General features: G+C 48.5%; 1 protein-coding gene across 3 annotated transcripts in view; it reads left to right on the forward strand.

Moving 5' to 3' along the window:
- Positions 1-23,890, forward strand: part of LOC146786105 (uncharacterized) — a 52,057-nt gene extending 28,167 nt beyond the window's left edge. For all 3 annotated transcript variants that reach the window (XM_085635602.1, XM_085635601.1, XM_085635600.1), the window contains exon 2: positions 22,622-23,890. In XM_085635602.1, coding sequence (XP_085491728.1) covers positions 22,636-23,607 — 972 coding nt within the window. In that variant the 5' untranslated portion in view covers positions 22,622-22,635 and the 3' untranslated portion in view covers positions 23,608-23,890. The remainder of the gene's footprint in view (positions 1-22,621) is intronic.
- Positions 23,891-26,089: the final 2,199 nt, after the last annotated feature.

Genomic DNA, 26,089 nt, shown 5'->3' on the forward strand with positions numbered 1-26,089 from the left:
TTGTGCTTGACCAGGACAAAGTACCTTAGATACAGCAAAAATCAAAGACGATGCATGAAGCAGGGGAGCTGAAGCGTTGAAACAGCAGGTGCGGCATCAGTTCCTTACGGCTATGCAGGTCATTAGCACATTGTCACTCGGGGAAAGGGTGTTGCGCAGAGGAGGTGATGCGCCACTGTAGATAGTGATTTGTCGGTTCCTTAAAGTTGTTGAGCCACTAACTTCCAGTGACGATGCGGGGCGCGAGGGAGGTGATGCGTCATTTGCAGGCACAATACCTCGGTTCTTTACTGCGGTGTCGATGATGAAAGTGGCGCTCAGGGACAATGTGTCGATGGTGCGTTGAAAGTCAAGTCATGCTGCATCAAATCCACGGTGTTGAAGCAGGTGCTGCATTGGAGCGGTACGTCAAGGACCTCGGTGATGCGGTGCTCAAGACTCACTCAGCTGTGGTTCTTCAGAGGCTCTGCTGCGAAAAATCGGGGCCTGCGTTGGAAGCCACATCGTTTTGTCGAGCGGGACCACACTTCGGTGCAGGCCGCGGCTATGCATCAAGTTTTGCAATGATGTGCCAGTTCCAAAATGACGCTTGGAGTCAATGCATTGATTTGTTTGTCTTGTTGCACCAGAACTTACTTCCAAGGGCCCAGAACTGTTATTGGCACCACTTGGCAGCAGAGGAGACCAGGTGTTGGCAGATAAAGTCTTTGATGACCCTGAGACTTCCAACAGGAGGGAAGCTCAACTCAAGCCCTTGTAGAAACTTGGAAAGCAGAATGTAGAAAGCAAAGTTCAGTCCTTTCACTCCCAGAACAGAAGCAGCGAGCAGCAGGCCAGCACAGCAAAGCAAACAGCAAAGTGGCAGTCCCTGCTGCCAACAACACAGCTCTTCCTCCTAGCAAAATGCCTTTCACCCAGAAGTGTTCTGAGTATATGGTGTCAGAGGTTCAGTACTTATACCCAATTCAGCCTTTGAAGTAGGCAAACTTAAACGAAAGATGTTTGTAGTGCACAAGACCCTGCCCTTCCTGGCCCTTGCTCCAGACGCACTACAGATGGATGGAGACTTATTTGTGAGGGTACAGGCACGGTCCTATTCAGATGCAAGTGTCAACTCCTCCCACCACTCTAGCTCAGGAAGACCCATCGGCCTGGTGATGGGCCATCAGGATATGCAGGGCACACCTCAGCTTCTTTGGTATGACTGTCTAGAGTGAATGCACAAGAGCCCAACTGTCACCCTGACCCAGATGTTTATTCAGAAGCACAGAACGATTAAAATAAGAAAATGCCAACTTTCTAAAAGTGGCATTTTCAGACCTGAAATTTAGAAACCAACATCACTAAAAGATGTATTTTTAAAATGTGAGTCCAGAGACACCAAACTCCTATCAACTCCCAATTGGAAGATACACTTGCAAGATGTTACAAGGCAGCTCCAATGTCAACTATGGGAAAGATAGGCCTTGCTGTAGTGAAAAACGAATTTAGCAGTTTTTCATTTCCAGGACATCTAAAACTCACAAGTACTGTCCTACCTTTTAAATACAGTGCCTCTCCACTCCCTTTCTCTGCCATCCGCTACTGCTATTATGGCTAAAGTTTTGGAACTGTAGCCTGTGCATAGAGTGCTGATCCAAAAGCTTCCCTATCAGATACAAAGTTATTTGGAGAAGAACTCAACGATTTAGTCAAAAAGACTAGAAGAGAAGAAAATGCTACAGCCATGTCAACCTTTTGCTGCGAAAAAATATTTTTTTCACAAAAAAGTGCCACAAACTGTACAAAAGAAACGTCCTTTTCGAGGCCGAGGCCTGACGTTAGGGGGGTTGCGCGAGGTGAAAAATCCTGATCACAAGTGCCAGAGAGCCAAACACAACAATTCTGACTATATGAAGGAACTGATCATAGAAAGACTTCTTAGTTTCTATGACAATTAGAAACATCAAATAACCGACAAATGGTTTCTGTCAATAATAAAACATGGATATTCTGTAGAACTGGAAAATCAGCCTCCAAGAACATTCAGGGAAGCACCAATGCCAAAAGATGTGCTGAAGTAGTAATAACTTCTAAAAGGAGTCATATGAGGCAACATCAGAAGTGCGGGTTCCAGAAAGAGGTTATGGTTTTTATTCTGTTAGTTTTCTTGTGCCAAAACCAGAGGGGTCATTCAGACCAGTCATGGATCGGAGTGGGCTAACTTGTTTTGTAACTCAAACTGCGTTTAAAATGTTAACTCTCGAGGTGTGGCCAAGATGGCAGCCGAGTAGGATGTGCCTGGTCGCCGCTCCGGTCCACCACCTGGGCCACACTAACATAGCTGCAGACAGCGGTCCCGGGAGATGGGCAGAGGTCGCCCTGCTTCCCTCAAAGACATCTCCCGACCCACTGGAGCCTGAGTCAGCCAGAAGCCCCGTTCAGAACGCGCGCAGCAGCATTCGATCCTCGGGGGCCAGCTGGGCCTCCTGCGCCGACGGCCAGAGAAGTGCATCACAGCAGAGACAGGGCGCGGTCAAGCCCTAGGCAGACAGAGGAAGGTGACGGAGGCGCTGGCAGTCAGGGGCTGGTGCCCGACCAGGAAAACTGGGTAGTGGAGAGCTGGGCAGCGCAGCGCTGAGGGGATACGACAAAGCTGCTGGTGAGTGGCGGGCCTCCTGCGGCGGTGACCTAATTGAGGCGCGAGGCCGAGACAGCAGCGGGAGCAAGCCAGGTCCCGCCTGAGGTGAGAGAAGACCTGGTGAGCTGATCAGGATAGCGGAGCTTTACTGCACGCACAGAGGAACGTGGGCTCATCAGACCTAGCTTTTGGGCTCCTCACATTTGAGCAGGCACAAAGACACTGGTGGACTGGCCAGCTACCGGAGGCCCCTGGGCCTGCCAGCTGAGAGACAGGAGACCGGTAAGCGCAGAGGGTGGTCGCACCAACCAACACCAAAGGTGAACTGGACCCCCGCATTCAATGCCCTCCCCCTGGAATGGTTTAAAGAGAGCTGAGCCCGGGGCTGCACGGAGAAATGGAAGGCTGGGCCTAACCGGCGCTGAGGCAGGCAAGGGAGCAGGGCACCGACCTACCCTTACTCGAGCAAGGGTAAGATCACTGGCATTGAGGCGAAGGGACTGTGCATAGAGCTCCATCACTGCACACTTCCTCCCAAGAGACTGGTGTTGGGGGGGTGGAGGGTAGAGGACCCCGCAGCCAAAGTTGGCGTCGTGGTGTCTGGCTTCCGTGAGGAGAGACGGTGGGAAAGTGCCTGTTCACCCCCCCTCCAGTGGGAAATTGAGGTCCGAAACGTGAAGTAGACCCACCCCTCCAAAAAGGGGCCAGCAGCGGGGTGGCCGGGAGAACGCACCAGTAAATAGAGTCCGTGCCACGGTCTGGGCAAGAAGCTGACAGTCGTGGTTCAGGGATTCCCGCACTGGTGGCCGAATAGCCTGGGAGGACCCTCCACCAAGGCAAACTCTCACAGACACTGTAAAAGGGGGTCACCTTGAAATGGCTTCCAACAAGGCAAAGAAAGAACGCTCAGTAAAGGACCTTCTCCTTAAATCTGGTGCCAGTGGGGCTGAGGTAGCCCTGGCTTCAAGTGGTGGTCACGCCGAGTCAGAGCAGGGAGACACGGAGGGCCCTATTACCTGTTCCTTCCTCCAAACTCTTTTCGCCTCGCTGAAGGGAGAATTCCACTCCATGAAGAAAGAGATTACCATGGAACTCCGAGACATGAGAAGAGATATAGATTCAGTGGGCGAAAGGGTCAACACCTTAGAGAAGCAGACCGCAATGAGGGACGAGGAAATCGTTCAGCTCCAGCAGGAGGTACTCCGCCTTCAAGAGGAACATTTGGATCTTCAGGTCCACACAGAGGCCCTCAAGAAGCGCTCTCGGCGGAATAATATAAGAATTTGAGCAGTCCTTCAGGGGGCAGAAAGGCAGGACATCGAGGCACATGTGGAGGAGGTCTTCCGCTTTATACTGAGTGCCCCATCGGACCAACAAATTAAACTGGATAGGACCCATCGCGTGGCCCCTAAGAGGCCGTCCACGGCCCCTCCACCGGACATTCTCACTTGTGTCCATGATTTTCAACGAAAAGAGCGAATACTCTGGGAGGCAAGGGACAAACACCCTATAGACTTCAGCATTTCCAGGCCCCTCCTATACCAGGACTTAGCTGCATCGACCTTGCAAAAAAGCAGAGACTTTAGGCCAGTAACTACGTGTTGCATTCCAAAGAAATCCCTTACTCCTGGGGTCACCCCTTCTGGATAATCTTCAAGTGGGAAGGCAAGCTGCAGCAAATCATCTCCCTGCAGGAAGCCAAAAAGCTGCTTGGTTTGCCCGAAGATGAGGCGGTGGACTCAGCCCATGACAATTCTAAGAGACGACCTCTCGAGACAGAGAAGTGGAAGAGAATCGGGAGATACCCACTGCGTCTGAGACCGGATCCTGAGAAGATGGCCAAAGAATGACAAGCACTCATTGCAACATTGGAGGGAGACTCTGAGGATGCAGATTGACTCCTGGATCCCAGTGCTGTAAGGGGGAAGCGGGTGGCAGAGGGGATATCTCCCGGTCATTGCAACCTGGGGCCCGGGTGGGGCGGGGGTGGCGTTTTGGGTCCTGCTGATATCTCACATCTTTCCATGGGGGTTTCAACCCAGGACTACCAAGCAATTCATAAGTTGTCATTCAGTTTCGCCTTTCTTGTTAATGTTTTTGGGTTAATGGGGCTCTCTCCTCCTCCAACTAATGGTGTAAGCATCACTGGAAATCCGGCAGTGGGAGGGAACACTGGACACTCAGAGTCAGAATGTACATGAAGGTCGCTGGGTCTAGCTCGGTCTCGCAGGAGTCCTCAGAACACTTGGCAATCTCCTCCGATGGCTGCCTCTCTTAAAGTAATTTCTCTCAATGGAAAAGGCCTAAACAGCCCAATTAAAAGTCCTGTTGTTTTGGGAAAATACTGATGCCTACATATGTCTCCTCCAACAAACACACCTACTGAGTAAAGACATCCACAGATTGCAGACCAGAGCATTTCCTCATCAATTGTTTGCCTCCCAGTCCTCCAAGACAGCAGGGGTGGCCATTCTTGTCTCGACCAAGTTCACGGGCAAAAAAGGCCCCAAGCAGTCCGAGATAAAAGGATTACTTTTAGCACATACATTTCCATTAGGAATGTGCTCCTTCACCATAGCCACGGTTTATGCCCTGAATGACGAACAGGAGGGATCCCTTTGAGAGGTGATACAGGGTCTATCAGGCTCCCAGGACAGGTCATTCCTAATAGGGGGGATTTCAACCTGGCCTTTGACAACGACTTAGATAGATCCAGCCAGCGGCACGGGCAGACTGGGGCCCTCACCAAGAAAAGTAGACAGCTTCTGACCGAAGCTGGCTTGACAGACATCTGGAGGTCACACCACCCGACCTCCAGGGAGTACTCTTTCTACTCGCACCCGCACAAAACATACGCTAGGATAGATTACATATTGCCGACGGCCACACTGACACAACAGACGAAATTGGTGGAGATAGTTCCAACTCCCCAATCCAATCACTCTGCGGTGTGCATATCTTTATCTCTTTCATGTTAAGTCTCACATCACCGGATATGGCGCCTTCAGGAAATGATGTTGCAAAGTCCTACGGTGACCTAGCGATCACTAGACTTATAACTGACTACCTGGCCAACAATGATATCCCTGTGGCTATAGTGTGGGATGCCTTGAATGCAGTGGTACGGGGGACTTCTTTTTTTTTAAAATATATTTTTATTTTTCCATAATAAACCATAGTAAAACGGCACATGAATAAATCATACAGACAGTCAGGCATTCCTTCTTACATTTAGCGCGTTTGTTATGTCCACCGGTTGGATTGTAAACTTCAGTTATCTGTGTATCGTTGCATAAATATATGTAATACCTCACATGCAAATCACAATATTATATTACGGAGATCTCCTTCATAATATTTCTTCTGGCTCTTGTGGTATAAGTGGTACGGTGCATATCTCCCCCCTGTATATGTTCCACCCTTTCCACAGTCGTATCCACTTTTTCGGGCACCCCCTGCATACATATACAGTCTTTTCAGCTACCATAGCTATAGCCATGTCTTTACACCATTCTGTGAGTGTGGGGGCGGCCGCTGCACCCCAGTGTCTAGCGATATTCTTTTTTGCCAACATCATTCCTAAGGTTGCCCATGTCTGTCTTGTGGTGTTTCGGTCTGTGGGCTCCCATATGTTTGGAAGGCAGCGTTTGGGTTCAGGCGGGACTGGGCTGCCACTGAATCGTGTGATTTTTTTTTGATTACCAATTTCTAATATTTCACTATCGCAGGGCAATCCCAGATAGTGTGGAAAAAAGTGCAGGGTGCCCCACACCCCTGCAAACAAAATGGGGTGTCCGTTCTCCCTATTTTGTGGAGTGTCAGTTGTGTATAGTACACTCTATGTAGGATCTTAAGTTGTATCAGACGAAGTCTAGATGGGATTGCCACTTCCCTGGGTGAGGCTAATGCGTCTTGCCAGTCAGAATCGTAAAGGTCTCCCAGTTCCGCGACCCATTTATCAGGGAGCTTTTGCATGGGGTCAGGTGCGTTGTTAATGATTTTCCTATACGTCATGGAGATTGCCTTTTTGTCCATATGTTCCGTAAGTAACCTGTCCTCTAATGGCGATGCCTCGGGTAAGTCGGTGGTGGGCGGGATTGCTACCTCTAACGCGTGCTTTATTTGATAATATCGGAAACGCTCCGTTGGTGCCATCCCATATTTGGATTGGAGTTGGTCAAATGTAATCATCTTCCCACGTACCCCGAGGTCCTTGGAGATGCCAATAGCATCCCATTTTTGGAATCCCTTGCTCTTGCCCAGTCTACCCAGTCTGTCCGTGACCCAAAGTGGTGTTGCCTGTGTGATTTTGTTGTGCCAGCCCAGTTTTTTATGTACTGTCTGCCATATTTGGAGGGTGTGCTTCGTCGGACCCAGCAGGGCCCGCGGCTTGCCGTAGAGTGCACGATACGAACTTCGTCTCCCATTCCTACCCTATCTAGCCCGTAAGCCGGGTCCGTGTGAGGGACATGCAGCCAGTTGTTTATTACCGTTAGTTGGGATGCCCAATAGTAGGTCTGGATATTTGGGAGCGCTATTCCACCATCATACCATGTTCAACACAGTTTAGCCATCGCTATGCGAGCTGGCTTGTAATCCCAGAGGAGCTTTGTGACCTCTGCTTCTATAGCTCGGAGCACGGATTTCGCCCAATTTATTGTGTAGCCGGAGAATCTCCCATAGGATTCACAGATATCTAGGAGGCACGACAAGGATCTTCTAGGAGAGGCCAGGTATAGGAGAATATCGTCTGCGTACAGCGATATATGGTCTTCATAGTCGGCAGTCCAGCGGAGCCCACGAATGAGGGGGTCTTGCCATACCCACACTGCCAGGGGCTCCAGTATGAGGGCGAAGAGCAGTGGCGATAGTGGGCAGCCTTGTCGTGTGCCTCGATGCAGTGAAAATTCTCTGGAGATGCGCCCATTCGCCACCACGTGCGCCAGGGGATTAGTGTAGAGGAGTTGTATCCAGGAGCAGAACGTGGGGCCAAATCCTAGCTTTTTGAGGACAGCAAATAGGAAGGGCCACTCGACTGTATCGAAGGCCATTCTTGCATCCAATGAGAGTACAAGGGCGTCCTCTTGCATCGTGCGTCTGCGCCCCATAACTCTGTGGAGATGTCGTAGGTTTAGGGCCGTATTCCTCCCTGGCATGCAGCCCGATTGGCCTGGGTGTATTAATTTGGCTGGATACGGTGCGAGTAGGTTGGCCAAGGTTTTGGCCAAGATTTTGGCTTCCGCATTTATCAGGGATATAGGCCTGTGGGAGGTGCAGTCCATCTGGGGTTTCCCGGGTTTGCGGATGGCATCTATAGTCGCTAAATGCTGGTCTCGTGGTAGTTCTCCCACTTCTAGACCAGCCTCGAACATTGTTAAAGGGTGGGGTGCTAGTGTTGTAGTGTTACGTTTAAACCACTCTATGGGGATTCCGTTGGGGCCGAGGGCCTTCCCAGACTGAATTTTGTTAATTGCTAAGGCCAGTTCGTCTGTTGTAAGCTTTGCTTCCAGAAGCTGAGACTCCTCCTCCGTGAGTTTAGGAAGACAGATGTCATGGAGGAAGCCGTCCAACTCCTCCTGTGCGTGTGAATGTGCTGAGGCATAGACTTGTTCATAATGGTGTGCTAGGAGATCTACTACCTCTAGTGGATTCTGCGTGGTAGCTCCCGCAGGCAGGCTGAGTTCTGCCACCCATCTGTCCGCTTTCTCGCGTTTATCAAGCCAGGCCAGCAGTTTCTCAGTTTTGTCCCCCATTTCATATATTGTATGCTGTGTTGTCGATAGTCGTGACTTAGTTTCTTCCCATAAATGGTTTATATGCTTGTTTTTTAAGGAGTAGTCTATGTGTGACATCGTCAGAAGGATCTTGTCCCAGATTCTTTTCTAGATCGTCTATCTCTCGCTCAAGTGTTTCCACTCGCTGGGTTTTATCTCTTTTGTGTTGCGTTATGAGTGAAATTGCCTGCCCACGGAATACAGTTTTATATGCCTCCCACAGGGTAAGCGGTGAGGGGACCGAAGTTTTGTTTTCGTTAAAGTAGTGTGTGGTAGCATCTAATAGTCCCTTCGCTATTTCTGGGTTTTTCAAATAGCCGGGGTAAATCGGGTACGTTCTAAGTCTAGTTGTAGTTTGCCATGTGTAATTAGTACTAAGTGGGGAATGGTCGGAGATACCTCTTGGCAAGTGGGAGATCTCCAAGATGTGAGCTATTTCACCCGCCGGTGCCAATATGTGACCTATTCGGGGGAAGCTGTTTTCGGCGCCCGAGTGGTATGTGTATTGGCGCGCCTGCGGGTAACGATGCCTCCAGACATCCGCGAGGCCCAGTGTCTCCATGAAGTCCGTAAGTGCTGAGTGTGCCCTATGCTGGTGTCGCGGGGGTGTGCGGTCCATGGTGTCGTCTAGCGTAGCGTTGAGATCCCCGCCTATAATTAGATTGCCCTGTGGGAGCTGCAGCAAGAACGCTCCTAGCGCCGGGTATGTCACTGAGTGAAGCGCTGGGGGGAGATAAACGGAGACTACATTAAGTAGACGGCCCTCCCATTGGCATGTCAGTGCCGCAAACTGGCCCTGGTCATCTGTATATGTCTTTTTGACTATTATTGGGTACTGTTTGATGAGAATCCCTACCCCGCGAGAGCCGGTCGTGAACTCTGAGTGGACCGTCAGTTTGAAGCCCCATCTGTCAAGTGCTTTACATGTCGTCCCCGTCAGGTGAGTCTCTTGTATCATTGTTATCGCTGGTGCCTTGCGCTTTAGGTATTGGAGGACTAATCCGCGCTTCAGCTTGTCTCGGAGACCATTAACATTCCAGGAAATCATGGGCAGGGCTTGCATGCGCATTCGGTCTTGTTGAGGTGTATCAGGAGTAGTGATCATGTGGAGTAGTGACGGTGTGTACTTTACGGTCTAGGTAACGGTGAATTCCGGTGAAGTTGCCGACATAAGCATATAGTGTGCCTGAAAACATAACAATGCAATAAAATAAACCAAACCAAAACTTCCCTTATTAACCCTGGGTCCCTCCCCCTCCCTGCTTCCCTGCAAGACGATATAGAAACTTCCCGCCACCCCAACTTTGCAGAGGGCCTAAATCCCTTTACCCAACACATCTGTAGAGGGAGAGGAGTGTCCACCAGTTGTCCCCGTTTTTGGACCGCATCACGGGGTTATTGTCCCAAATTGCCTGTTATGGCGAGTTCGTAGGTGGGTGGAGAGTGTCTTTGTTTCACCACTTTTGTCTCACATATCGAGGCCCTGCTGCGGTCAGTATCAACTGGGTTCGGTCTTTGCTGTATTAGTGTTTATTTACTGCGCTCGTCCGGTTCGTCGCCTCTTGGGTTTCATCGTTGAGTGTGAACGTGGCTGTCGTACTCGACTTGGGACCAAACCTTTCTCTGGGAGTGTCCAGAATTCAGGGTGAGGTCCGCTGTATTGCAGCCTGGCCTCTCACCGCTGTTGCCCATTCCGTTCAGTCGTGAGATTGTGTCCCTGGCGGTGGATGGCTATCGCTATTTTATCTTGTCCGGAGCCATTACAGTAGGAGACTCGTCGCCAGCCCTCTAGCCATTCCTGTGCCTCTTCAGGTGTGGTGAAGAACCACGTTTTCCCTTCTGCCTCCACTCTCAACTTAGCAGGGAACATCATGGAGTATTTGAGGTCTCGGCTCCTGAGTTCTTGCTTTATGGCCAGGAAAGTTTGTCGTTGTTTGGCGACGGACGCGGTGGAGTCCGGAAAGGAGATTGTTGTGTGCTGGTACCTCAGGGGGGTGCCGCCCTCGCTGTCTGCAGAATGAGATCCCGGTCGCGAAACTTAAAGATCCTCGCAAGAATTGGCCGGGGCGGGGGGCACCCGGTCGCGGCTTGCCTCCAGGAACAATGTGAGCCCGTTCCACCAAGGAGTAGTTGGAGAGTCCTTTTGGCTGCAAGTGATTCTTAATCAGGTCCTCCACAAATAGGTCCATTGCAGGACCTCCCGTTCCCTCTGGCACACCTACGATTTGGACGTTGTTGCGACGGGAGCAACCTTCGAAATCGTCCAGCTTCGCCGCCATTTGTTTGTTGTCCAACCCATGCTGCTTTATTTGGTTCTTCAGTATACGTGTGTCTGCGCTTAACTCCGTCGTCGTCTTTCCGGCTTCCGTCACTCGCGAGCTAAGGTTGCAAAAGTCAGCGCATATGAGGGTCTATTCGGTAGTGACTGTATCTATGCGGGATTCTAGCGATGCATGGACCTTGTTGAGCGTAGCCATAATGTTTTGCAAGGTAATATCCTTTGCTCGTGTGGGGTCTTTACTTGCTGCGTCGTCCGCGGCAGCCCCCCTCGGGTCAGTAGACTCACCCTTGGAGTATGCATATTTCTCCAATCTGTTCAGTGGATCCCTCTTTGGCCCCGGCCCCCCCATGGTGCCCTGACCGGGAGCACCGGGCGTTGGTCACTAGGAAACAGCAGGTGGTATTCACCGCCGCCTGCCTGCGCCTCTCTATCTGGCGCACGGCCTGTCGGGTTTCTCACCAGCCGTAGTGTGTCACTGATTCCAAATTGGGGGGGCCGATCTCAGCTGCGTCTGAGCAGTATGTCGCCTTGGACAGTCACTGGCGGTATTGCATGGATCTTGTCGCCTGCAGTGTGGTGGTTGCTGCCAGCGGGTTCGCCGGACACTCGGAGCGGGGGCTTTCTCAGGCCCAGAGACCCCCCCCCGCCGCCGCTGTTATTCTATGATGTATGGGGGTGGAGGCCGGGTAGTATGTTGTCTTGGACAGTCACTGGCGTTATTGCACGGATCTTGTCGCCTGCAGTGTGGTGGCTGCTGCTAGCGGGCACTCGGAGCAGGGTCTCCCTCAGGCCCAGAGGCCCCCTCTTGTTGCCGCCGTTATTGTATGGTGTAGGGGGGTGGAGGTCGAGCAATCCCACCGCCAGGAAGCTGTGTGTGGAGTCACCACCCCCTCGCTGTGTCCCCTGCAGCCGGGCCTTATGTACGGGAGCAGTGGCGCTGATGGACGGGCGCCCGCACTCCCACCGCAGGCCCAGGATGGTGTCAGTCCGGGCGCAGAGCGGGCCGGTACGGGGGGAATTCTTGGCTATCTCGGCCTTTGACAACAAGAGCCGGAAAGAGAAGAGGGAACGACTCACAAGTGCAGTGAAAGAGCTGGAGCGCATCGACCAGAGAACTGGGGCTCCTAGGGTCTGGAAGCAACTTAAAGCAGCCAGAGCTCAACTGGCTAGCCTAGATACTGACAGGGCCGAACATGCCGCCCTCCGTCTCTGACACGCCTTCTATGTGGGAGGGGATAAAAGTGGGAGACTTGTAGATAACAAGTTTAGGGCACAGAGACAGACTTCCAACATCTCAATGGTCATCGATCAACAAGGGAGGGAGCAAACTACCGATCGGGGCGTAGCGGACACATTCCAACAATTTTATGCATCTCTTTACAAGGCACAGAAACTATCAGATGAGGCCCCGGCCCAGTACTTACAATCTGTGGTAACTGCCAAGCTGGTCCCTAGCTAAGTCAAAGACCTTGAATCCTCAATTAGATTGGAGGAAGTCATCTCCACTATATCCAAACTAAAACCGCTAAAATCCCTAGGACCAGATGGATTCCCCTCCCTTTTTTATAAGACCTTTTGTTCCACGTTCGCTCCACTGCTGGTGAAAGTATTCAACTCGATTGGTTCATCTGCTCCCATACCACACACGATGTTAGAAGTACTAGTTACGGTAATATCCAAGTCAGGAAAAGATAAAAGCCAATGTGCATCATGCTGTTCCATTTACCTCTTAAACGTTGACCTTAAAAACACTGGTATTTTTGTATTTGTAATTGAATTTGTAAGGCGCGCAGCTACCCACAGGGGGTCTCCCGGCGCCAGTAGAGTTAATGATTACGCATAGTGTTATTAATGAGAGAAGAGCCAGGTTTTAAGGTCTTTGCGAAATTTTAACAGAGATGGTTCGTGTTTTAGTGTGGTCGGGAGAGAGTTCCACAGCTTGGGGGCGACGCAGGAGAAGGAGCGTCCGCCCATTCTTGCCAGTTTAAAACGCGGAATCCGAAAGTTACCTTGAGTAGATGACCTGAGGGGACGAGAAGGGGAGTATTGTTGAACAAGGGCCTTCAAGTAGCCGGGAGCCGAACCTTGTTTGATTTTATGCAAAAAGCAGAGGGCCTTGAATTTGACACGGCTCTCGATACGAAGCCAGTGAAGGTCTCTCAGAAAAGGAGAAATAGAAGATCGCCACGGGACCTTACAGAGGAGACGAGCAGCAGAGTTCTGTACGAGCTGAAGTTTCCTCTGGAGCTCTAGAGTGGCTCCCAGGTACAGCACATTGCTGTAGTCCAGGCGAGAGGTGATTAAGGCCTGGACCACCGAACGTCTGGTCGATATTGGGAGCATCCATAGAATTTTGCGAAGCCACGCTAGGATGGAAAAGCAAGTGGCTGCCACCTTAACCACTTGATGTCGCATGGAAAGAGAGTCGTCCAGGACAAAACCAAGATTACGAACCTGGGTGACTGGAATGGGTGGAAGGCCCATTTCTAATGGCCAATGAACAGAGTTCCAGAGATGCTTTTGCTTGCCCAGAATAAGCACCTCCGTCTTATCTCCGTTCAGTTTCAGGAGGTTCGCCTGCATCCATTCTGCTACTCGGCTGAGTCCTAATTTGAGAGCAGATGGAGCGTTTTCTGCAGCCGAGGAGAGGGAGAAAAGGATCTGGGTATCATCGGCGTATGAGTGAAGGGAAAGACCAGAGTCTTCCACGATGGTAGCTAGGGGTCTCACATAGATATTAAAGAGCATAGGGCTCAGTGAGGACCCCTGCGGAACGCCATGCGCAGATGAACGAACGGAGGAAGAGGAACTGGAGGAAACCACCTGAAAGGTGCGATGATTTAAGAAGGAGGCCAACCAGGCAAGAGCAGAGCCCGACACTCCCGCCGATCTCAGGGCTTTCATAAGAATGGGATGTGAGACTGTGTCGAATGCGGCACTTAAGTCTAAAAGAATAAGCGCCATGGTCTCGCCATGATCAAGACGGGAGCGTAAATTTTCGGTGACCCCCAAAAGGGTGGTTTCAGTGGAGAAATGAGAGCGGAATCCCAATTGGGACGGATGTAGAAAGCCTGTAGTCTCCACGTAAGATGTAAGATGGGTGTTGACATGCCTTTCCAAGATTTTTGAAAACATGGGCAGCAGAGAGATAGGTCGGAAGTTGGCGAGCGTCTTAGGGTCTGCACCAGGTTTTTTTAAGAGTGGCACTACAAGAGCTCTTTTCCATTCCTCCGGAACTATTGATTCTCGCAAAGAGGAGTTCAGGAGCGCTTGAATGATGAGAAGAGCATCAGGGGAAAGCAGGCGGAGAGTGTTCATGGGAATCGGGTCAAGGGGAGAGCCTGAGTTGACCTTCATTAGGCAGGCAGACAGCGTGTTGGGGTTTAGCAAGGGCCATTCTGAGATCTGAAATGCCTGAGATTGCAAGCTCGGTGAATCCGGGGTGGAAAGGTCGGAAGGGGGTATGGAAGGGGGTGTAGGGGAAGCGCGAGATAGGGCATTGTGGATGGTTTCGACTTTCGATATAAAAAAGTCAGCTATTTCATTGCATTCCGCTTCCCCTAACGCAGGTGGTGTGGGAACGGTCTTAGAGCCGGCTAACTTTTTGACCATAGAAAAGAGGGCTTTTGGGCGGTTGATGGCCTTTTCAATGGACACAGAAACGAACTGGGCTTTAGCCTTTCGACAGTCTTGATGGTATAGCTTAAGTGCTGAACGATAGATCAATTTATCGTTCAGGGCATAGGTTTTCCTCCAGGATCTCTCTAGATGTTTGCATTTAGATTTAGATGCCTTCCAATCATCTGTGAACCATGGGGCAGGAACAAGATGTGGGGTCAGTGGACTCAGACGCGGCGGCAGATGGAGATTAATATTAGAAGTTAGCCAATCAGACACTTCCTGAGCTAGGGAGATGCACCCAAGATTGATGTCGGGCAGGAATCCATAAGAGAGGCATTAAAAGCCGGAATGTTCAGCTTAGACCAGGATCTGTATTTGTTCCTAAAGCCAGGAAGGGACGTGCACTTTTTAGTGTCAGCGGGCAGGGTGAAATATATAGCAAAATGATCGGACCAGTCTAGAGGAAGAGCAGGAGAGGAACAATCGAACAGAATGTTTGAGATGACAGGATCCAATAAGTGTCCTGCCTGATGGGTAGGACCACTGTTGCGTAGTATGAGATTAATGGCCTCGCAATCAGAAAGAAACATTCTACTGGGTCCGTTCTGTGAGTCCTCTAGATGGAGATTTAGGTCTCCCACGATGGTGAAATTCGCTGCCTTCATAGCAAGAGGGGCCGCAAGCTCAGCAAATGAGGTTAGCCACTGTGTAGGCTGATCAGGGGGACGGTAGATTAGAATGCCCGATAGCTTCAATCGAGGGGAAACTGCTAATTTAAACAGGGCGGCTTCACAGTTCGGAAAAGGAACAGCATCCAAAGAGCAGGAGTGGATGTCTTTAAAAATAATCGCAATCCTCCCACCTTTCCCCGTGCTTCTGTCTAGCCTGACTATTACGTATCCCGCAGGTAAAGCGCTAGCTACGTCTGGGCCAGAGCTAGCATGAAGCCAAGTTTCCGTTAGGAACAGGGCATCTGGTTTGGTAGAAGATAGTAAATCAAAAATGTGATCTCGATTTTTGGACAAAGATCGACAGTTAATATTCCAAAACTGATAGGGAGGGCTTAAAGGCACAGAAGGAGCAGGGTGTCCAGAGTAAGAAAAATTGCAGTGTGAGCAACTTGAAGACAGTTTCAACGAACAGTCAAACGGTGTACAAGGGGAAGGGGTGTTGTTTAAGCGGTGGAGCTCCTCAGAAGAGTAGGTAATCACACTGGTATCTTAGCTCAAGGTCTCTCTTCCCACCTGCCAGGGCTGATAGATCCTGATCAGTCAGGTTTTTTTCCGCGCTGTCAGTGTTCTGACAATACTAAGAGCCTTCTACGCTTCATAGACAAATCTGAACACTTTAAGTATGAGCGTATGATACTATCAGTAGATGCCGAGAAGGCATTTGACAGGGTACACTGGCCTAAAGGTAACCCTGAAACACTTTGGCCTGCCGCAGCATTTTATTGATTGGGTGTTGGGTAGTTACACAAACCTCTCCGCCTCAGTATGGGTGAATGGCTTAGTCTCGCAACCATTCCCCATCCAACAAGAAACCAGACAGGGATGTCCACTCTCGCCACTCCTGTTCCCCTGTACATGGATCCTATGGCCCAACGAGTGCGCGATGATCCCTCAATATCAGGGGTAAAGTTTGGAGGTGACGAACACAAAATAAGCCTTTACGCCGACGATGTCGTGGCCACCTTGGAGAAGCCAGGAGTGTCACTACCGGCATTCCTGACAGTGTTGGAACGCGTTGTTCAAGCGTCAGGCTTCAAAGTCAATATTCACAAGTCACAGGCCCTCAATTTATCCCTGGGTCCCGATACCTTGGAGTCGCTCCAACGGACACACCACCTCCACTGGGCACAAGACACAATCCCCTATCTCGGGCTGCAGCTCTCGGCTAATATACAATCTAGTAACTTGACGAACTACACGACGCTGCTGCGACATGTTCGTGACTGCCTTTGTAAGTGGAGGCCTTACTCACTGTCATGGTTAGGTCGCATAGCAGCCATAAAGATGACAATACTACCTAAGATAATATACATATTCTAGACCCTTCCGTTGGTCCCCCCAAAAGGGGTATTGCGCTTATTGCAGAGAGACCTGGTGCGCCTTATATGGCGTGACCAACAACCTAGAATAAACTGTGAGTTAAGCTATAGAGACTCGGCTGATGGGGGGCTGGGGATCCCTAACTTGCAGGACTATTACTGGGCGGTGCTGCTGCGGCCACTGGTGGAGTGGTCAAGGCCGGAGTCTGAGAAATATTGGCTGTTTATAACTAGGGCTCTAGCTAGACAACCACTCTGGGGAGCTCCCTTTTTCGCTAAAGCTGCCAGGCCCCTGAACCTATACCTCTCCAGGGTAACGCATCCCACTCTGTTAGCTTGGGACAGGGCACCACCTCCCGAGGGCTAACGACTCTCCCTTCTCCAATAACACCAATAGTAAATACTCTAGACTTCACTCCGGGACTAGACGCATCAGAGTTTGCACACTGGACTAAAGAGGGTTGCCGTTCGATAGACACCTCTTTGACGTGGAAGGTCCAATTCCCTTTACAGATTTTCGCAAGACGCACGACCTCCCAGAGGTAGAACGCTACTGATAGACAGGTTAGACACTACGTAAAGCACCCGGAGATACGGGGTAAAGCCAAGAGAACCCTCACTACATTCGAAAAGTGGCTACTCGCAAGACATACGGACGCACACCTGACAACAGACCTTTACAAACACCTCAAACGCGACCCCGGACCAGGGAAATCCCCCGGACAATTGAGATAGGAAAGGTAACTGGGCAGGACGCTTTCAGATAAGGAGTGGACGGATATTTACTATAGAGCCAGCCATTCAGCGCGCAACTTAGCGAGTATTGAGACAGCTACGAAAATCGCCACATATTGGTACTTAACCCCCCCCCCCCACGATTACACAGAGGTAACCCTACGCTTAGCCCTCTGTGCTAGAGGGCATGTGGCTCGTTGGGAACTCTGACTCACCTGCTGTGGGAATGCCCTCACTTGACAAACTACTGGGAAACAATTCAGGATGACATCGACCTCCAATTCAGCACCCAAATACCCCTCTTTCCTGGTTACACTCTACTGGGCCTCCCTAACCCGCTCACATTTCCTCTTAAAACACGGAGAGGTAGGCAAATGGCACTGGCGCTGAGGACGGACCTGCAAAACATTCTCTCCCATTGGGGCACTTCGATTACACCTACTCTCTTGGGGTGGCTGCACAGAATGTGGGGGATACTAGGGATGGAGAAAATTTCTGTCACTCACGAATTCTGGAGCTTCCTTCCAAGACCTTTGGGAGCCTTTTCTGAAACTGTTGACTTCAGAATTTACAGAACTTACCTGTCCGAGGTACCTGAGACTATTGCGATTAGCTGACCCACCACAACCTGTAACATCAGCCGATAAGACACAACAAGATGCATAAATCCCTCTGGAATAGCCAATACAAGAAGAGACTTAAAGAATGTACTATCCACATACCAGGCTTTGTGGAGGGGGGAGCCAGGGGGGTACTGTTCAATTGTTTTTTGGGTCACTGTTCTCTACTCTAGCTGATCCGGCTGCTGTAAATTCAGAAATACGCACGGAATGTGTCTTATTTGTATGTTGTACTTTTGATTTGAAAACCAATAAAAGACATCTAAACATAAAATGTAAACTCTCCAGGAGGCGATAACAGTGGTATCAGAGGTAGATCTATTGATGACTAAAGATCCCCAAGATGCTTATTTTCGTGTTCCAATTCAAGCAGAAAGTCAACCTCTCTCGTGTTTTACAGAGGCAGGCGACCATTCCCAATTTGTGGCTGTAACTTTTGGCTTCATGACTTCGCCAAGAGTGTTTGCAAAGGAAATAGCTCCAGTGGCGCTCTTCTACATTTGAGAGGTGTACAAGTCCTATCTTATTTGGACGATTGGTTAAATGCCTCTTCTTGTCTTCCTAAGACGCAACTTGGTTTGGAAAAGGTGGTAACTTGTCTCAAAAAATGGGTTTCCTACTCAACTTCAAAAAATTCCACCTAGCGTCATCACAGCAGAGAATTTTCATTGGAGTTCTTTTTTTTTTTTTAAAGGGTTAACTCTTTCAACATTGTCCCCCCAATGGGTAGCAATAAAGGGGATCGGTGATACTTTTTTTTATTCTAGCACAGATTGTTCCCCTAGTGAAAAGGTTACTGAAGAGATTTAGATGAAAGTAAAACACCAGAGTTGTCGCCAGTGGTTCCTCTATGGGATTTACCTACAGTATACAGTCATATTTGTAGTAGCAATTACGACTGAAAGACATATTGGAAAATTGGGAGCACTGTTAGCGACTCATTCGTGTGTCAGACTTTTTTTCCTGACAGGGTGGTGCTTAGGTTGGCCCCAAACTTTCAATCAGAAGCACACTCTCAATTATATAAACATCAGGAACTAATTGTATCAGGTTTTTTTAAAAATAAAAACATTCCTTATGTCCAGGGGTCTGGATGTGAAATGGGCATTGCATTCTCAGTTTACTTAAAAAGAATGAAGGACATTTATAAAAGGAATTCATTGTTGTTTTTGGTAATGCAAACAGAGGTAAAGAAAAAAATCTACTATCTCCGTTAGTAGATGGGGGCAACAAGCTATCATTTCGGCATATTCTTGTATGGGTTTTCAGACCCCTGGCTTTGTACAAGGAAGGTCTATAAGAAATGTTACTGCCACTTGAGCAAAGCAGCCACCTACGCTTCAGAAGGTAATTTTGTTAAGCACTACAAACTTGATATGTCCAATTCACATAATTTTGGTTTGGGTGTTCTGAAATGTTCTATGGAGTCGTAGTAATTGATGTATTGATTAAGGCAATTAAAAAAAAGATTATGAAGTTCAATTTCCTTGCTTTATTCTCTTGTTTGTAAACATTGAGGAATTGGACCTTAACTTATGTACAGTGACGGCTGGTGACATTTGAAAGTGGTGAGGCGGAAAGTTATCGTGGTACTGCACTGAGGCGAGCGAGCCTAGCGAGCGAGCCTGAAAAACCTACCGGGGTTTAAAAAAAGAAAAAGAGTGGATAAATGGAGCATTTTCAAGCAAATTTGAGAAAGCAGGAAGGTTGATAAAGCACTTGCGAAAGTGTTATGAAATCAATAGTAGAGATTTGACGTAGGTAGCCAGCCGCTTGTTCAGTATAATCAGAGAACTTCACTTTTCAACCCCCAAAAACACAACGCACTGACTCACTTGTAAGCACTGTATTTTCCTTTACAATTGCCTTCTCAATATTTTGGCAACTGTGTACCTCCTTCACACACAGTTGCACAGAATCACAATCGCAACTTAAATAAGTGACCTTTGCTTTGATTGTTCAGCAGAGAGGCCAGGGGTTGGATGGCTAAGTTTTCTGAACACCTTTTTGACCCACTGACAGGCACTGTGAGAAATTGACACAGCCTTCAGCCTTTGATCTAAAGCTCTCAATGGTGGCCCATTAAAAATGCCTGAATGCAACTCAGTTCAAAGTATGCACTGTACAAGAAATATGCTACACAACAAAATACAGCATCCTGGAAATAGTGAGCACTCTTAAGGAATGCAAGATTAACCTCTTCAGTGCCCATAACGACCACCAACAGCCCTGTGTTAAAATTAGGTTGCACATCTTATTCCGACTAGGAAGCAGGTGGGAGACAGGAGAGCCCTACTTAAGATCATTACCGAAGAGATTTGGGGCTCTTGCTCACCATCTCAAAACACCGTTCTAAGAAAATAACAAGAAATCTGTTCACTCAAGCAGCACACGTGGATGATGATGAAGCCTGTATGAGCTGCCATGAAGGAGGTAGATTGAGCACTTTCCGCAGAACCAAAAATGCACATAGTTCCTAAAGCCACGCACACCAGCCTGACACCTAGGTAGATGTGTGCTTTCCTTTTTACACTGCGACCGGAGAAGACATGGCGTTTTGTAGCACTGTCCCGCCCATAAACCAAAGCCCCCCATCTCCCCACAGAAGCTGTGCTCTTTTGCCTAGTCATGCAGCACTGATAATTGTTTGGGGCAGATTTTAATTCGAAAAGGTGGTCACGGTAAGACACCCATACCCAGAACAGAGCACCATGTAAAACAACAAACTATACATGTCATCTGAGGCGTACATGTACCAACACTAGGTACAGGCATATGACGTATGTTTTCATTTAACAGAGTGGCAGGGAAGACGCATAGGTTGTTTTGTAACCCTCATCAGCTGAAAAATGAGTACACGCTCTATCGCTACACCTACTTAAATCATTTTGCCCAGGAACCTAGCCACACATGACAGCTGTGTCATGCTATATGCCAGTTGGTTGTCTGCTTTATACAAATGACACCCCGCAACGGGATCCCAGAAGACGCCTCATTACACTGGAGCACACGCCAGAGCAGGACAGCACAGTACACCAGGTGAGAGGGCCCCGTGTACAACAGGTTACACCAGGGCACGTGACGTCACGGCAAAGCACAGAACCGCACTCCAGTGAACCACAAACACCCCGTGACGTCAGAGCATATATCAACAAAGCCTGTGAGAGCTCGGCACGCCAGGGTGACCCACGTGGCATCAAAGGACGCCATACGACATCGTATCATGTTGAAGTAACGCACAACACACATGGCAACAGTACACGCGCTACTGTACATATCACACATCGAGCAGGATTACCGTCACAGGCACCTTTCAGATGGCTGGTTTTATCGTGAGAGGGGTCACTCTCAGATTTCAATGCAAACTGCTTGTCCTATTAAGTACTTTGTTTCGTGGCGGAAGTGGTGTTTGTGGCTTGTTTATACAAGAAGCAAACCATGCTTGTGGCAAAGACATGCAAGTACAAAGAAGCGATTGGAGAGTGGATTGTTCCACAACACTTAAGCATACTTGTATCTAAGTAAATGTTCTGTGTTAAAATTGCGATGAACATGTAAAGAGTTTTTGTTTTCTCAGTAAAAGCTCAGTGTTGTGGGGCAGATGCTGGCTGCGTCATTCTGTTTAAATGTTGAGATTAGATTCGATGAGTTCATTAAAAGTGCTTGTATGTTGTTGACTATTGGGGTATTCTAGAAAGCAAGATCGATTAAACCAGAGAAGATAAAACTGTTTGCAACAAATCTTAAACATATTTGAAACATAAACAGTCGCGGCTCGCGGGGGGGTGGGGGAGGCCGGGGTCGCGCACGGGGGGGAATGAAATATTATTATTAAACAAAAAAACTTACCTCACAGCCGGTCAACGCCACCTCTCAGACCTCTGCTCCCCTGGGCGCCTTCACGAACGGCACTGGAGGGGCCTGCCAACCCCTCTCAGCCAATCCTGGCGCTGCCAGCAGCGCCAGGATTGACTGAGGGCACAGCTTACGCTACACCCGCCGCCTGCCCATTAGGAGACCGAGGGGCTCCTAATGGGCATGCGCAAGCCAGTGCAAACACAAGTGCGCATGACTGGGCACGGGTGAAAATTCGCTCACCTTCCCCACTCATGCGCACTTGTGCTGCTGCCTGTTGCCCCTGGTCTGACCAGTATGTCAGTCAACATGACGCCAGACCGCCCACCCCCTTCAGACTCTGAAGGGGGTGGGCGGTCCGACGTCATGCTGACTGACATGATTGTCAGTTGGTTCTCCCTCGGCGTCTTTGAACTTAAGTAACCTGATTCAGTTTACTTAAGTTTAGAAACGTCGAGGGAGCTACGGGCGGGGGGGCTACGCCCCAACGCCCCCAATGGACGCACCACCACTGCTTATGTATATCCTTTTCTAGTATGGAATGGGACAAGGGACTGAGTGTTGGGATAATGAAACATTACTTATTAGTAATCTTCAATACCTGAAACTTTAGTCCTCCTTGTCCCAGCCCAAGATCCCTCCCTTGACAGCCCGGTTGGTCTCTATTCCTCAATGCAGCTTTCTTAAAAGCAACTCTTGATGTGAGAAGGAGCGTTTAGTAATAAACAATAGACACAGGTCTTTGCAAACTGTGTTTACAAGGAGGCTGTCCTCACATAGTATGGACTGAGATGGGGAGAACTAAGGTTTCAGGGAATGAAGATTACCGGTAAGTAATGTATATGGTTCCTTCAACCCATAAGGAATAGTTCAAAATCTTGAATATTCCTTGCTATCTTGTTGTTTAATTTATATGGAAAAAAAATGTCAAGTAATTTTAAAACCTCTGACAATCTGATGCTGTTTAGAGATCTATGCATTACACAGCTGTGTCCTTTCTCTGTTGAGGTCCATTAGTTGTTGTAATCTTTTCTAAAGTTTTAGATTTCTGTTTTTCTTGGACAGAATTACCTTGAACAATGGGCCGCTCTACAAGTGCTGCCTCCAGAGGGGGAAACAGATCATCCTCCTTGAAGGGTGCCAGGGCCCCAACATCCAAACCAGGCTCCACGAGGTCTAACCCAGCTTCAGGAAGGGCAAAGAACACAACTACATCCTTCTCAACGGGCAAGCGCACAGCTCAGGTTACGCACACCATGTCTGCACCCTCTTACAAGGCTGTCAGCAGTGCCAAATCCCATCAAAAAAGCCATTCTAGTCGAACATCATCATCTAATATGACCCTGGGGAAGGCAGTCAAAGCAATAGAGAAAGAAACACGGGGTCAGCGAGACAACCCAAAATGGCATGAATGGCGAGAAAACCGCATCACGGCCTCTGTAGCACACAAGATTGCCAATAGCCATTTTGCGAATGACAAGAGTTCAGAGGTGCCACAGTCTTATCTCAAGGCAGTCGTGGGTCAGAGTCCTGTCATACAGACCCCAGCTACGTCCTGGGGAATTCGAAATGAAAAGAGGGCAGTCCAGGAATATGAGCACCTCAAGTCCAGGAATTCAAGAGGAGGCATCAAAGTTGAAGATTGCGGCACCTTCATTCACCCAAAGAAGACCTGGCTGGCTGCCACTCCAGATGGTGTTGTTACGAACAGCTCTACTGGGAAGCCCATTGGCCTCCTGGAGGTCAAGTGCCCGTACAAACACAAAGACCACACAATAAGAGAAGCCTGCAAAGATGACAGCTTCTGCTTGACCCCGGCTGGTGGTTCCTACACTCTCAAGAAAGACCACCCATACTACACACAGGTGCAGACACAGATGGCAACAACAGGCGTCAAGAAGACTGACTTTGTGGTGTACACCAAGAAGGAGACCACCATTGCTCCTGTTAAGTTTGATGCTAAGTTCTGGAAGTCGACTGAGCCCAAGCTGGAAAAATTCTACAACGATGCGGTTGTTCCGCATGTGAAGAACAATAACCACTCAGCATAGAGTAAACGAGAATATAAAATTGGAGGATGCACTGGGTTTCGTCAAAGGCATCAGATGTCAATGTCAAACCAACCAAGAGACATTTCCATATCACACAAGAATCGCTCGGCCCTCATTCTACAGTAAAGTAAAAGTGTAACATTTTGAAAGAACGGGGTGCATACCCCTGTTGAAGTTGTTTCCATTGCAGGAAGTTTATTTAAGGAGATATAATTTTGCATGCAATACCTGTAGAACAAAGAAAAAAGACTCTTGCCAAAATACTTTTGTAGACGTGTATATATGAGAGGAAAATTACTTCTTAATAAACTTTGCTCTTTACTGTTGTTATATACAAGACTAGATTGTTTCTTCATGTTTTCAGAATTTTTGATATTATCAACAAGGTGGCACTACTTAAAATGTATTAAGTTCCATAAAATGGTACCACCTGTATTTATATGGAATTGTTAATGTCGCTTTGTATGTATAATGGCTACAGCATACATATTACTAACAAGAAGGTCCACCCGCCCGATTTCAATGCTCGCCAAAAACTGTAGTCATTTTTTACTGTTCCTTATCAGCAGGTAAAATCTGGTGGTAAGAAACAGTAAAAACATTATAATGCTCCCCCTGCCATGGGAGAAGACTTTCATGTTGAGGAGAGCATTATATTTTTTCTTTACAAAAATAAAATCCCATTTTGAGATTTTCTTTTTGTAAAGAAAAACAAGCATTTGCAAAGCAATAGGTCTTGCATAATTAAAGTTTGAGCCATTGGCATTGCTAAATAATGCAACACCAATAGCTCAAACTTTAATAATGCGAGACCTATTGTTTTGACAGGTCAAGGTGTGGATGTCTCAGCCCAAATCCAACACAAGAAAACGTTTTAGACAACAGCAGTAATGTGCCTGGTTAATGGTTGCAAGAGAAATCTACTCTAAAATACAGGTAAAAATAGTTCAAAGGTGACGTGCAGGCTGCGATGTCCACCATGGAAAAAGAAACCCTGCAGGAGAACCACCACCTTGTGCACGCATACATACGGGTTCAACTCTGTTATGGAGGAAAGGGTGGACTTTTAACGGAGATAGCCAGTAAGAAATACCCCCGCACCGTGATGAAGATAAAAATGCTTGTAGGCCTGGACTTTCAATGCCAATCACCATCCACCATGAGCAGAAGGGGCAGCAGCCTTCCTTTGATAGTGACCAACACAGTAGTAATGTAGAGCAGCGGTGCTCAGGAATTAAGTGTGTCCCGTTCCAAAATTGAAAAACATCAATTTTGCAGGAAAAGTAAACTCAATACTGTGACAGGGAGGCAAATGAAAGTAAGTGTGTGAGCGCTCTTTTGTGAAGGTTTCTCTATTTTTTTGCACTCTGGCACATTTTTTTGCAATACTGATGCAACTGTTTTACTGTAGTGGTAGTAAAAAGTCACAAAAACAACAATGCCAAAAGAACTAAAAAGCCAAATTAAGGAGCCAAAAGTAATGCCTAAAGTAAAGCTAAAGACGAATTGCAAAGAAAAGTTGACAATTACGGGCTGAACAGTGCACAGATGCACTCTGGGAATAAGCGCACAAACCAAAACAGATGTTCACTGGACCTCAGGAAGCGGGCTTCAGCAGGCGGCTACCGGGTTGCAAGCAATACGGCAGACCCAAGGAGTTAGCCAGGGGTGGGAGGCAAGCAGGACACACAAATGCGCTCACACTCTCATACACGCACACACACACAAGCACACATACAGAAACTACCAAAAACACAAGCACACATACAGTCACATGCTCCAGAACAAAAACACCCAAGGACGTGCACACAAGTACATGCACACACACACCATCACATGCACAGACATGCACAAGCACACACAAATGTGCGCACACACTCTCACGTCAACAGAAGCGTGCAAACAAGCACGCATACAGAAACATCCACACGCACAAGCACACATACAATCCCATGCTCTAGTACAAAAACACTCAAGTACATGCACACACCATCACACGCACAGACATAAGCACACGTACAGAAACATCTGCGCGCACAAACACAAGCACACATAGAATCACATGCTCTAGTACAAAAACACCCAAGTACATGCACACACCATCACAAGCACACACAAATGTGAAGTCTTTCATACACGCACAGGCGCACACGTGCGTCCGCACACACCCCCTCATACACGCACAGACGCATACACAAAAGCACTCACATGACACATTTCTCCAGGACTGCCGCAGCATTAATGGCACACAATGGCAGGTTTGGACAGACTAATGAAAGACATCTGCTGCCGGTTTATAGCGGTATCATTAAAAAATATCCTACTGTGCAGAGTTTGGATGTGTCCTTCGGAGCGGGCAGTCTCTTATCAGTGCCTGGCTCAGTTGCTGCCTCTTGTTGTGATCTGCGACACATGTGTTACACAAAAGACATCAAGCTGAGCTGTCTACAGTAATTAAAGGGCTGTCAACACTTGCCACAAA

This window comes from Triturus cristatus, chromosome 11 (assembly GCF_964204655.1).
Source record: "Triturus cristatus chromosome 11, aTriCri1.1, whole genome shotgun sequence".
NCBI lineage: Eukaryota > Metazoa > Chordata > Amphibia > Caudata > Salamandridae > Triturus > Triturus cristatus.